Here is a 13,622-nt window from a genome sequence, read left to right as displayed (position 1 = left end):
CCTCAATCAAATGAGGTAGATGCAATTCTTTTTATCAGATTTTACTCTAAACATAAAATACATCTTATTCAAATTTGGATCAGGCCTCCCGAGCAAATCCAGAGAAAAACCCGCGAAGACCCGACTGCCGCCCGGAAGTTCCCGCTGCGTGGCAGACTGCTCGATTCCCTTCCGCCGCCGCCGTCCGGCCGTCCCCGGCCGGTTCCGGCCAGCTCTGGCACCGCCCCAGCCACCGGGCCTCCATGGCCGCCTCTGCGTTTCTGCTTGCAGACTGCTCGGACGACGCGTGGCTCGCGTTCAAGTCCCTGGTGGTGGCCTCCCTCTCGTCGTCGCCTCCCGTGGCGGTGGCCCTCGCGCGTACCCTCGCCGTCTTCCTGCCGGAGAAGAGCCCCTCCCCGGGGTCGCGCTCGAGGCCCTCTTCTCCTCCCTCGTCGCGTCAGACTCCGATGTCAGCACGCGTGCATCTATGGCTCGATCCATGGGCCGATCTCCTGCTGAGCCTGGGCACATATGGCGGCCGGGTGTGGCAGGGACCAGCCGTGTGGCCACCACTAGCCGCCGCTCTAATTGATGCAGTGTGGCAGTGCTTGATTTGCCCGTCAAGCTTGAGCGGGAGAGCGGCAGTGCTCGATTTGCTCGTCGGGCGAGCAGCAGCATCTGGCCACCAACGCAGCGAGCAGCAGCAGCTGAATCGAGCGCCGGCTATTATAGTACAACATCGCTCGTTTTGCTCTGGTTAGTAACAGCATCGCCATAGTTCCGATAATGTTCAGTTCCTAGTGTCCCTGCTATGCTAGTTTCTGTATGTTCAGAGAGGTACGGTTGTTCGGCCCAGTTCAAGTTCAGTTTAGCTCACATTGTATGTTTGTTTAGGATTAATTTGAGATGATTTTGATATTATTTGGTTCAAATATATGAAATTGTGGAGCGGCTATCCTATTTTACATCATCTATTGGGATGCTATAATGTCCTATTTTACATCATCCTTTGGAGTTGGAGGTTTTTTGTGATGTAAAGCCCACTTTTTGATGATGTAAATTTTACTACAAACACTTTTGTATTTTACATCATTTATTAAAGATGCTCTTAGAGCTGACGATCAGGACGATGGAGCAGCTGCCACCCGGCCTGCCTGAGAGATTATCCTGTCGCGTACGTATAGCCGCTAGATGGTGTTTAGATCTGCAAGGTACGTATGTATGGAGTCGTCTGTTAGATCAATGCACATCAAGTTTTATTTTGTCTCCTTTTTCTTGTGGGAATACATACTAACCTAGGGCAGTAGGAGTGTAGGACTGCTTAAGTCAAGCAAATGAACTGATCAATGTATTGCAGCGTGCATGGGAGGAGCTGCCCTTGCCATTAAGTGGAGACGTGCACCATTCATCCTAGAAACTGACAGTGCAGTTGCCATCTGCCACAGTGCCTACAGCTACGCCTTCGACGACGCTTCGAGGCCCAACTGATACGTTAAATCACATTCCGCCCACCACAACCTAAATGATGCATCACCCACAAAACAATAAACCTAAATGATGCATCAAGTGATATACTGTGTGTATGTTTCTGAATTCAAAGCCTGAATGAGCCGTCTAGCTACATAGAGTATATGTTTTACTGCATGGTCGACCTGGAACATGCATGCCTGTTAAAACCAACCAGCAAGATATTTGAAGTCCTAAACTAAACGGATGAAGCCCTCACAAAATGGTATGGAAAACAAATAGTTCAATTCATAGATAATGGTAGGCTGGGCACCTAACAAATCCTTAGACCAGAGGAGGTTATAGTTCGGTTCTCCTCTACAGAAAAAATTTAGTTCACCTAATGGGGAAAACGAAAGCAACTGAGTTCACCTTAATTCAATTTCTGCCGATCACTAATGCTCCAGGAAGAACAAGAGACATAGAAAGCAAACCATTGTAAAAGAAATTAAAAACACACTAGAGGAACTGGGACGACGACGATGTTTGCCCAAATGAGTTGGGGGACGGTGCCATGCCATTGAGGAGCCGCTTGACCTGCGCGATGACCTGCCTCCCATGGGCGTACATGACCAAAGTGTCCCTGTTGCGCCTCAGCACATCCACGATCATGTTGAACTGCCAATCGTTCACCACGTCAATCATCTGCCGCACCACGCAGTTTGCATACTGGTGGATTATCATGCCCTGCATGACCAGGCAACCACACAAGATTAGTCATGTGTACTATATCTCTCTAGGGATGTCGAGTAACAGCGGTAAGACCTCAAGAGCCACATACCACGAGATGATCTGCAGTTTGACCACCGCCTGCAGAAAGGATCTCATCTATGAGAAGCTTGCAATCGTGGTAGCTGCCATAGATTAGGCACTTCTCAATGACTTTGGAAGAGTGCTTCTGGTGGCTCATCTGTACTATACTTCCAGCAAATTTCAACATAATAATTTGTCGATGACGAGGTCCTCCATGCTCCACAATGTACTGCAACATGTCGATAAAACACATATGTGAATTGTGTGTTTAGTTGCGACATTATTTCATCAATTACAAACCACTACACACTTTACCTGCACAACGTAGTTTCCATATGGGTCTATAGAAAGCTCCCTTACACACTCGAGAATCTCCGTGATAAACCTGTCCATAATTTGAGGATCCTTGCAGAACTCCAGCATTTTCTAAGAAGATCACAAGGACGGGAGGAATAATTAGTGAACAAGGTACAAACAAACGTTGAAAGATAGGAAGCGATAAAAAGTGTAATGCCCAAACTAACAACCTGAACCACATGGCATCCATAAGGATTGGTGGATAACATCTTGGCCTTGCCACATAACCGTTTGTAGATGAATTGGATATATTGTGGCTGCACACACTCCATGCATTTCTGAACGGCATGGTTTGCATGTTGATCGTAGATACATTTGAATAGGTTGCTATCAAGCTCCGTGGCCATCTCTATTTGTTGATCAATGTCGCTTATTTCAAAAGCCTGAACAAAGAGACGCCATCAGTGACCAAGCTCGCAACGAAACAATATGGCATACCAGGGTAAAAACTTTAAACATAATGAAACATAATCATTTTAAACTATTTATGCATTTGATATTATATTATATTTATAGAAGAAGTAATCTAAGATAATGAACATATTAACAAGAGAATAAATGAGAATGAATGGTTTGACTAAATTACATATTCTATCTTACATGACACTACAAAGTAGAGGCCTTCCAAATATAAAAGTGCAGTTTTGCAATCTATAAGCACACCTTAATTCCTTCCATCATGAGATGCTAGAGAAGTGATAGTGTTCAGCTTACCTTCTGGATCACCCGACAACCATAGAGATGAAGGCTTAGGTCTAACACATGCCCCATCAGATTAGCAATTAGTATCCTGAAGTAGATTGCTGGTCCATGCTCAAGAAGCTACACAAAAATTAGAAGGTAAGTACAGACGTTTATGTCCGGTTAATCTCAACGTCGTTAATTAGAGACTCAAGGTACAAAATTCTACAGGAATTGGAGGAACAAAACCTTTTGGATAACATAAGTGGGAAAGGCATTAGTGGCCAGTGTAAGGATGTGAGGTGTGATTTCTTTATATAGCATAACTATCTCTCCGGTAGTTGCTTCGTCAAGTTTCTGCCGTATAAAGCAGCTCCCAATTGGGTCAGCACTGCATGTCAAATACAACAAAGGGTAATGGATGGTTTACCATATAAATGTTGCAATTTCTTCAATGGACGTATAGCACAGTAGGAGGCGTAACCTTAAGAATAAACTGACTGAAACTGATGTTTAGTATGTATTTGTGATATCTTAACAAGGTAAGTATGAAGATAAGGTTGCATGAGTTATGTGCACCTGAGAGCAGGCACGTGACCCTTGACATTGATTAGCCGCATAGACTGGTTTACTGGATTCTTGATCAGCTGAAGAAGTGAATTTAACTGGGAATTCCTAGGAGCATTTATATTTGGCACATGCCCCCCAGAACATGCCATCTCAACGTCGAGAGTGTAGTGATTCTTCAAAGCTTCAGGGGACTGCCGCCATAGTCTGCAGGATAATTCCTGATCTGGGTCAATCAACGCACGAAGGCATGCCTCCTGAATCGCCACCATATTAGCAAAATTACTAGGCACAATCCTTGAAGAAGATGATGATGATTGTGCACGTAAATCTTCAATGACATCCATATTCTGTAGTGGATTTTGGGAGTGTAGCCTGGTATAATCCTTGACCACACTCTTTGTAGAGGCAGAAGAGTTCACATGCTGAAATGGATCTATGTATGTTTCGCCAATTTGGGGCAACTTCTGATTGTGTAGAGTCGACTCTTCTTCGCTCTTTGGATCATCCTGAAAAGGAAACAACAATTTATTATTTCCATTATGGGGAGCACTCATGGTGCAAATATTTCCAATAGGTAAAACAACAATGACAACGAGAAGTTACTAACTCATGATCATGTGGTAGTTTCAAGGGTAAATTCCATCCATATGTTAGATATATGATATTGGTCAATTATCACTGCTCAGTGGATCACACTGAGTGTAGAGTCGACGATAGTAAACTTTTCTCAATGCAAAATTTATCTACAGCAATCAGTATTTCAACTTTCAAGACAATGACAAAAACTGAAAAATATTTGGGTTTTTTGGGCAAAGAATTATCATGTCGTGTAATATATCACAAATGTAGCACTGCCAAATTAAAATCAAGAAAAAATGTAGGTAACTTGAGCAATACAATCAACCAATCGCACAACATCAGTTTTAATCATGCTAAACCAATTTGTCCTGCAATCTTAAAAACAGAAGAAAAAAGTCGATCGGAAGTAGTGGAGAGCACTAGTGCAGTGTAACTTCCACCTCAATCGACCGATTAATCTAGTAACCGAGCAAATTGCAATGAAAAACTTTCAAGAATAATATAGGGAATGCATGGTGCCCGTCACTATTTTCATCTCATAGCACCAAGACACAATTGAGATGAAAATTTCTCACAAATATAAACGAAGGGAGGTGATTCACCACTGTTTGACAAGAAAAGCATCATCCATCTTGCGATGATGCAAACAACGTCCCTCCCGTATGGTACCACTGGCTCCCCCCTTATCTTGGCATGTGCATGGTGGAGATGTCGTAATGCAAGACAAGCAGACAGCACATTGTCACAATGTACCAGGAACAATGCGGAATGTATCTCAATCTTTGCCCCATCAAAATTCATGGGGAAGGAGGCTCTCATCATGGATTATGGTGAGATAAAGAAATAGGGAGCAAGGCAGTGAAATAATGGGGAGAGATCTCGGCGAAAGATAAAAATGATAAGAGATGATAACGATCCAGCAACAAAAACAGTTAATGAAATGCAAGGCCTCATCATGGGTCAATTTGATTGTTTATGGACCATCCACCTAAGTGAAAAATCATTACTTATCCTTCAAAAAGTATTTCATAATTTGATTGTTTATGGTTGCTCGTGTTATTTTGAGAAAATGAAAATCTGCTACCTCGAGGACTACAAGCACAACATAGATAGCGAGGGTCATGTCTGTAGAGACCTAAGCGTTCCTTCGACAAGCAGAATTTATATTGATTTTAACGTCACATTCCTTCTTCATAATTTATAATGCCTTTTTAGATTGACAAGGAACAAGAATAAAAATAACAAGAGATTGAGGTCTATTTTTAGAAATTTAGATGGTTGAGTTAGCAAATTTATGATCAACCTTCTTTATGGTGACTCTGGTGTAACCTTAGTTGTAGGAATATTACATGGGACGTAGGAATATTTTTTGGCCTACCAATTCACACGTCTCTATAGTCATACCGAGGCACTAAGCCCACTAACCCAACCCGTGAACAATTTCAGAGATTACTCACAACATTGATTTAGTTTATGATTCCTACAACATATCAGGGTGTGGTTTGGACACTAAATATAAGTGAGCATGGCTGCAATTTGCAAGTAGTGACCTTCAACAGGGAATGGCCATGAAGAGGCTTGTGATGCTAAAATGAATATAAATTCTCTATGGGTGGGTGTTGTAAATTCTATAGTGGCATCATGGTAGTTGAGAAATTTTTAGCATGTCACATTAGGCCTTTGTTTATTCGGAACTACAAATGTGGATAGTTAGTATCTCAAGTTTTATACCAAATAATTGATGTGATGATGGTGTATTAAGTCGCATAAAAGGTATGTTCCATACATGCCATTGGTCTTAAAATGTCGCCTTGTTATAAGATGTTTTGTAGAAACAAACCCCGATATTGCCATGAAAATCATAACTTCTACGATGAAAATTTAAATATGGAACAAAATGTATACTTGTCCTTTTCTAAAAATAAAACTATTAACACTAAGTCAAACCATCAACTATACTTCATTCTTTGCCATGAATTATTTTATTCCAATTGAAGCTATTTCCTGTAGTGCTTTTGTACCATCACATTTTTAACGAGAGAATTTTTTAAATCAGTTTTCATAAAGAATTTCTACGAAGGGACTTTCTAGAGAGATAAATGCACCATTGGTCACTCAACTCTCGCGAGATGAGCACATTGGTCACACTTCTTTCAAAATGTGATGAACCGATCACATTGGTTTATTTCCTCAGGGAACTGGTTACTCCGCCATTTCCAACCATAACAGGGTTGATGTGCCATGCTGACTTAGCGTGGGACCCAAGGTGCAGTCGCTCGGGAGGCTTTTAATTTGTAGAAAATATCCTGGAAAGAAGTTGAGCTCCCTTTCCCCTTGATTTCCAAATCGTGCACAAAAATCCTAATCCTATGCAGGCGACAATGGGGGCAGCAGTACAAGGTACCTTGCACGGCTGTGTGAACCATGTCGGTTAGGCGTCATTGGCTAGACTAGGACAAGGAGGCGTGACCACCGGTGGCATCTCCCCCCCCCCCCCCCGGGCCCTCTGTTGTTTGGTGAGATGGGTGGTGTCACCAAGTAGAAGCGCGCGAGGGAAGAATGGAATCCGATGGCTTTGTGCTACTAGTGATCGAAGACAATCTCTCGGGTAAGTAATTCAAGCCCTCTCTCTAGCATCTATGCATGACTACTCAGGTTTTTCTCAGAAAGATTTCATTTTCAGGAGGAGTTTGTCAAAATTCGACTTTCGGCTACCACAATACCATTTCGATACCGAGTTCAATGGCGTGGAGCGCAAGGCAGACAAATGCATCCACTTACTTCTCCCTGCTCGTCGTGTTGCAAAATAAGGCAGTGACATCATTCGAAGGCTTTTGGGGTGCCAATTTGAGGTAAATTGTTTGATCTCATCGCAAAATGTTTTTAACATAATCAAATCCAACAGTGAAAAAGAACAAAGAAACATGATTTAATTTGATATCATGTTCTATCTAGCAGTGAACCAAGTCCATCTGCGAGTGTTCAGTACAATGAATAGGCTAATGCATGTTTTCCTATTTGAAATTGAGCACATATAGTTTGTTACTGAATTAACTCAATGGTGTCGGCCTCTTCATCTCTGTCGTTGAGGGCGGCAAAGGCAGCCTCGCTGCAACTCGGCGGCAATGCTTCGGCAGCCTGGTGCCAGATCGCCTCGGCCTGTGCAGTGGAAAGAGATGTCGTGAGCACCGCCTGGTCGAGCTATTGTTGTGCACCACGTGGGCCTCCTATTCATGCACGGTGAGCACAAACGCTTAATACGCAGGTGTTGGCAACCCCAAAACCACCTTCTTGGTAGGAAAGAACTTGTCCTGCTCACTGTCACCAACATTGCTGTGTGGTTGTGCCTACACCACCTCGAGCGCCTCCTCTTCCTCAGCATCTTCCTACTAAATCTCAGGGCGTTTAGGAGAGAGCTCTGATGCCGCCAGCTCGATGTCGGGGGAGTTGTAGTATCAGACCGTGCTAGAGGAGGATTTGGATGTGCCGGACTTGGAGCGGCCCATGCCAGATGAGAAGTCACCCATCCTGGGCGTTGGGCAGTGGTGCCGTTGTGGAGCCGCCCACTAATGGAGACCCTTGAGGTGAAAAGCTCCCTCGGCAGTGTGCCAAGCGAGAGAAGAAGTGAGTAATGGTGTTTCTTGGCTATGGCAAAATCATGCAGACTAACCTCATTATAAAGTGAGATGGCCATGGCGGGAGCGGGAGAGGGTGATGGCGGGAAAAGAGCATTAGCAGGAATGGGTGATGGTAGGAAGATGGAAATTGCAGGTGTGGGCGATGGTGGGAAGGCACAGTGGGCATGGGGGCGCTGCCGGGTGTATCCTCTGCCAACATGCGTACGAGCGGCAGAGTAGAGCAGAGATGAAAGAGATTATAGTGGAGGCTTTGCAAAAGACCCCCTCCCCTCCATGATAAAAATGAAGGGGTGCATTGCAAAAAAATAAAAGTGAAGTAAATTCCCTTGAGCTCGGCTTGTTTCCAGGGTGTTTTCTGCAAACTAAACACCTCTTGAGCAACTGCACTATGAGCCCCACACTGAGTTAGCACGCCTCGTCCGCACGGATAATGGTTGGGAACGACCGACCAGTTCGCTCATAGAACATCCCAAAGTGACTGGTTCGTCACATTTTGAGAGAAGAATGACAAATGTGCTCTTCTTGCGAGAGTTCAATGACCAATGGTCTATTTATCTCTTTTGTAGATATTAATTCATATGAAGCTTCAAAACATATCACAAGGAATGACTTAGGTATTAGACAAATAGTTTGTTTCCCATTGATTCACACTAGGCTTTGCGTCTGACGATATGCTTCAAATGAATGAAATCTAGTTCCTTTCTGGGAACAATTCTCATCTTGACAACACCATTAGCTCTTCATATCTCTTATCATTTGAATCTCACAACTAAACAAAGTTACTTAACTCGATACGTTATTCAACATTACAACACAATGTCTATTAATGTTACGTAGGTTCCCAACTGATTGGGAATGTTCTACAAATACGCATCAATTTGGATGTTCTAAAGGGAGCTCGCATAAGCTTGTAGTTAATGATCCTCAATGTCTCTCACATCATAGAACAAGGCTTGCATCCTTGGTAGCTGACAATGGCATAACTGTGACTCGCAGTGGTGCTTCCATGTACTACCCATATTTATACATCTGAAGCAAGCATTGTTAGAGGCTTGTTGATACACAACAAGGAAGTAGAATGTTGTCCCAAAACTCATAATCCAAATGTAGCCATCCCATCTGGAATAACCACACAAGATATTCAACTACACTTGAGTATAATTGATACCATTCAAAGCATCCTGATACATGTTTTACTTATTAATATAGTAACAATATGGATACAGGGTGTATGTCGCTGGTCTCTAATCACAGAGTTGCAATCACTACAACTAGATACCACTTTTGACCACACAAGGTGATCACTTGGTGCTTCCTTCGTAGAGCACAATATTTTAGTTAATCACTACAGACCAACTAAAATACTAAACATTGACGGTTGAACCACCACTCGCTCTAACAAGTAGTCATTTGGAACCGAAGCATGACTTTGAGGCTTCTTTCATCCTTTGGGCATGCTGAGAAATAAGGCTTCAAGGACCAAGCCATGCCTTATATTAGAAATACCGCCGAAAGTAGGTTGTAGGCATTTAAGCATGCCTTTAAGGCATTGCTCGTGTTCCTATTGAGGATTTTGACTATTGATGCCTTTGTGAACTTTAACTTTACATACTTGGGTTAAAGGTATGAATCCAAGTAGTTTTTTTTACCCCTTTTGATCAACTTGGGGTGCCTTTAGAGGTTGTGCTTTGTTAACCATGAATGGGCTAACCTTTATTGTCTCACTTCAAGTGCTTCATGTTTCTATAAAGAATGGTGTCAAGGACAGTGGAAGCACATCCTAAGAGACAAGCACAAGGCATGTGACTCAATGTCTGCCATGATGATATGGGTCCCTGTGGCATGAGCGAAAATCTAGGGTCTCCATGAATGTGTTGATTGATAACAAGCCCCTATCAAAATTCACACACGAAATGAAGAGGAGAAGAACCAGACACAACTATTTTTTTAAATGTTAAGAGAAAAATCTAAGATGATTGCACTAACCGAGCACTTTGCAGGAATGGGTACTTGGTTGCAACTTGCCACCACCAATTATAAGGGGAAATTGATATCCTCTAAGGCTACTTCTGACCCATTAAGGAAGAAAACGAGCGATCCAACAACCATTCTCTAAGACAAATGGCCCAACACCAGGATATTTTCTTTCTTCTTGTTTTGGCGGGAACACGATTCTCTTTTCCCTTAGGAGAGAGTACGATATGTATTACTGTCGAAAACCTTACTTAAAAAAAGTCGCGATATGTATCTTAGGCATGGACAAAAAAAATCCTTTTTAAATGTAAAACTAGTTTCCAAAATAATTTTGGTCACTAGGCAACCACATCTGCGGTAGCTAATAATCAACCTACCATATTAGTAGTAATCTGTGGTAACTATAAATTATGGTGGAAACATATCCTGCTCTCATTGAGTATATGTATAAAGTAGTACCATTAATGATGTACCAAATAATTATACAGTAGTGCTACAACTAGGAACTTAATAATATTCTTTTATATAAGGCTTGGTTGGATACGACACATCGAAGCGTTCCCTACCCTAGCCGCCGCCATGGGCGAGGTGACTAGGGAGGCGAACTTTTTCCACCGATCTCCACCGGCGAGGGCGCTGGCCCCCTCTCTCTCCGACTGCTGCTCCGGCGGCAGGAGGGAGGGGGACCCCGTTCCTCCACTCTGTAGTTAGGATTTGGATTTGTACGTGGTGGTGCGTCGTTGGGGTGGTGGGAGCGGCGCCCGGACGAATAAATCTGCCTCAACTCCACTCCCACACCGGCGGTGTCCTTCATGGCGGCGTCTCGGAGTTGGTGGCATCATGTATTTGTCGATCCTTCAGATCGGTGATGTTAGGGTTCATGGATGGTGTCGGCGAGGTGGTGGCGGCGACTGCATCAGGTGTGTCTCTTCTTCTGCTCTGTCTCCGTTGCTGTGGCGTTGTCTCCGACGTCATGGTGGAGCAGGGAGGTTTTATCGTCCAGGAGCACGCGCATACGCTTGTCTACGCAAGTGACAGCTGAAAGATGGTGCATCTTGTGTTGGGTTTGTGGTTGGAGGCTGACAATTCTGGTTTCCTTCTCCAACGTCGTAGTCGTGCGGGGGTGTCAGTTCTGAAGTTCGATGGCGTGTTCAGGGACACATTGCCCCGGTCTGATTTTTTCAACGACAATGGTTTTGCTTCAGGCAAACTAATTTGGGGGTCCGTAAAGCTGCTGATCAGCGATAGAGCCGCGTCGAGCTCGGGTGAAGAGGTGATTTATCTCCTTTTTCTTAGAGCATCTCCACTAGGCCCCCCAACAGCCCCCCAGAGGCCCTTTTTCCTCGCTGGCGACCGATTTTCTCTCCAGTCGTGCCCCCAAGTTCTCAAAAAGCGCCGAATTTGGCCAGATTTATGGCCGGCGATCCCATCCCAAACCCAAGGAGCTGGAGGCAGTTGGGGGCGCAGGCGCTACTTCTCCCATGCAAAAGACCCACTGTCAGCCTCTCCCTCTCTCTCTCTTATCTCTTTTTTGGCCGACGAGAAGACAGACTATGAGGAGGTCGACGGGAGGCCGGGGCGGAGCTCACGGCGCGGCCGGCGCGGAGCTCACTGCCAGGGCGGAGCTCAATGCCGGGACAGAGCTCGCGACCGAGGCAGAGCTCGTGGCCGGGGCGGAGCTCACGACGCGGAGCTCACTGTCGGGGCGGAGCTCACTGCTGGGGCGGAGCTCGCGACCGATGCGAAGCTCGGTGGAGGAGCTGCTGCAAATGGAGGCGGAGGGGCGGCAGGAGGATGGGCGCACGGCGAGGTGACGGCCGCACGGCGGGGAGGCCGGCCGCGGGCGCACGGCGGCGGCTGGCTGGCGGGCGGGAGGAGCAAGGAGGAGATGGTCGCCGGGGCCTGGGCGTGGCCTGATTTGCCATGGATTGGGCGCTCCACTGCTGTTGGGTGGGGGGCACGGCTGGGTAATTTTTGACCCCCAAGCCAAATTTGCCGCCAGATCGACCCCAAGCGGCTGAAAAAGTTGCTCCTGGGGCCTCAACGGCTGGAGATGCTCTTAGCGGAGAGGGTCAGGCGCTTGTTTTTTTGCATAGGATTATCCTATTTTTTTCAGTCCTGTAATATCGATGTTTACGTGGCTTGTAACTGAATCTTTATGTTATTAATGAGACACATATTACTACGCAAAAAATATATTCTTTTATATGAACAATTATTTTCAAAAATACTATAATTCACTAAGAGTTGGGTGTCTTATCTTAGGTAATTAACAAGCAAGCCCGGCCCAATGCAGTAAAAATTGGAAAATTCCACTACCATTAATTGGTGCCAAATATATGTATATAAGTACTAATACAATAGAATTAGGACCTTCAACCCTCGTGGATGTTCGCCTGGCAAATAAAAGTGGTCCCGTGACAGTTTTCACTGCATTTGAGGGGTGTAGGGCTGGCAGTTTTGAGGGGTGTGGTCCTTGTGGTAGTTCTTTCCATTAAGGGGATTTTTTTGACTAAAAACTGCAAGCCGTGGGATGGAGGTCGTATGGCCAAGGGGAGGAGGGGTGCGCTAGGGTTAGTCTCACAGGGAACGTCACCTAGATAAGATTTCCTAGAACTGTACTATTAGCAGTCCGAATGTTTCACTTAGGACTATATCTTATAATCATGTAACTTAAACAAAAATATGATTTGACATCTTATTTAATGAGGAAACAGAGAGTTACCATATCTCAATCTAGATGTAACTTTCACACCAAAACCAAAAATACTCATATATTTTCTCTCATAAGACCCATTAAATGAGAGATCGTTTAGATAGAACAATAGTATTATACAATGCACCCGAGGAGCTATATCTAAACACATATTAAATATACATGATAGAGTTTATGATATTTGTGTAAAAGAATTAATATACGGGTGTAAATGCATTACTCATATACTCCTTTACCTATCAATATGCATTTATAGCAGTACATTAATTATCGGTCTGAAATAGTTGCATGATATGTATGATGTAAACAATGATATACGGGACTGGCATAAATAATTAATTAATTACCTGTTCATCTAAGAAGCTGAGGAAAAGGCTCCTGTCACGTTGACGCCCGCCAAGAGCAATGGTGGCAGCATCGTCCTCCCATATCTCTTTGCCGCTGTCTATCCCGCTGCTATGACGAAACTGGGATGCCGTTCGCACGTAATCGTCAATGGCCTTGGATTTGCCTTTGTTATCCATCTCTCTGTAAAATTTTACACATTGTCAGCGTGTAAAAACAATGTTCTTTTCCTCACAGGAAAGCTACATGCACAAGTTTAGTCCATTCAAACAAACAAGAGCAAGAAACATGTTTGCACCCAAAATAAGTGAACATGTACCGGTACGAAAAACAGATCTAATTAGCTACAAGTAACAAGTCCAAGAAAACATGATAGATCTAGATAAAATATGTGCAAGATAATACAAGGGAGTTGTAATCAGTGAACAGAAAATTAACTACGCACAAGATCTGATCTAAACTCTTGTATTCCATACTTAGCCTAAGTATTCTGATTCAAAGGAACACAAGCATGAATTTTCAAC

General features: G+C 44.0%; 1 protein-coding gene across 1 annotated transcript; it reads right to left on the bottom strand.

Annotated features, from left to right (window-relative positions):
• Nucleotides 1-1,728: 1,728 nt before the first annotated feature.
• LOC147986494 (uncharacterized) lies at nucleotides 1,729-13,277 on the bottom strand. Its single transcript, XM_087544799.1, has 8 exons — nucleotides 13,101-13,277; nucleotides 3,856-4,352; nucleotides 3,526-3,667; nucleotides 3,310-3,417; nucleotides 2,766-2,978; nucleotides 2,554-2,664; nucleotides 2,267-2,467; nucleotides 1,729-2,172 (listed from the first exon to the last, which is right to left on the bottom strand). Exons 1-8 carry the CDS (start codon nucleotides 13,275-13,277, stop codon nucleotides 1,945-1,947), a joined length of 1,677 nt encoding a protein of 558 aa, XP_087400925.1. The 3' UTR covers nucleotides 1,729-1,944.
• Nucleotides 13,278-13,622: the final 345 nt, after the last annotated feature.

This window comes from Triticum urartu, chromosome 2A (genome assembly GCF_056163025.1).
Source record: "Triticum urartu cultivar PI428250 chromosome 2A, HENAU_Tu73, whole genome shotgun sequence".
In the NCBI taxonomy this organism is placed as follows: domain Eukaryota; kingdom Viridiplantae; phylum Streptophyta; class Magnoliopsida; order Poales; family Poaceae; genus Triticum; species Triticum urartu.
This window is presented reverse-complemented; position numbering and strand designations above follow the sequence as displayed.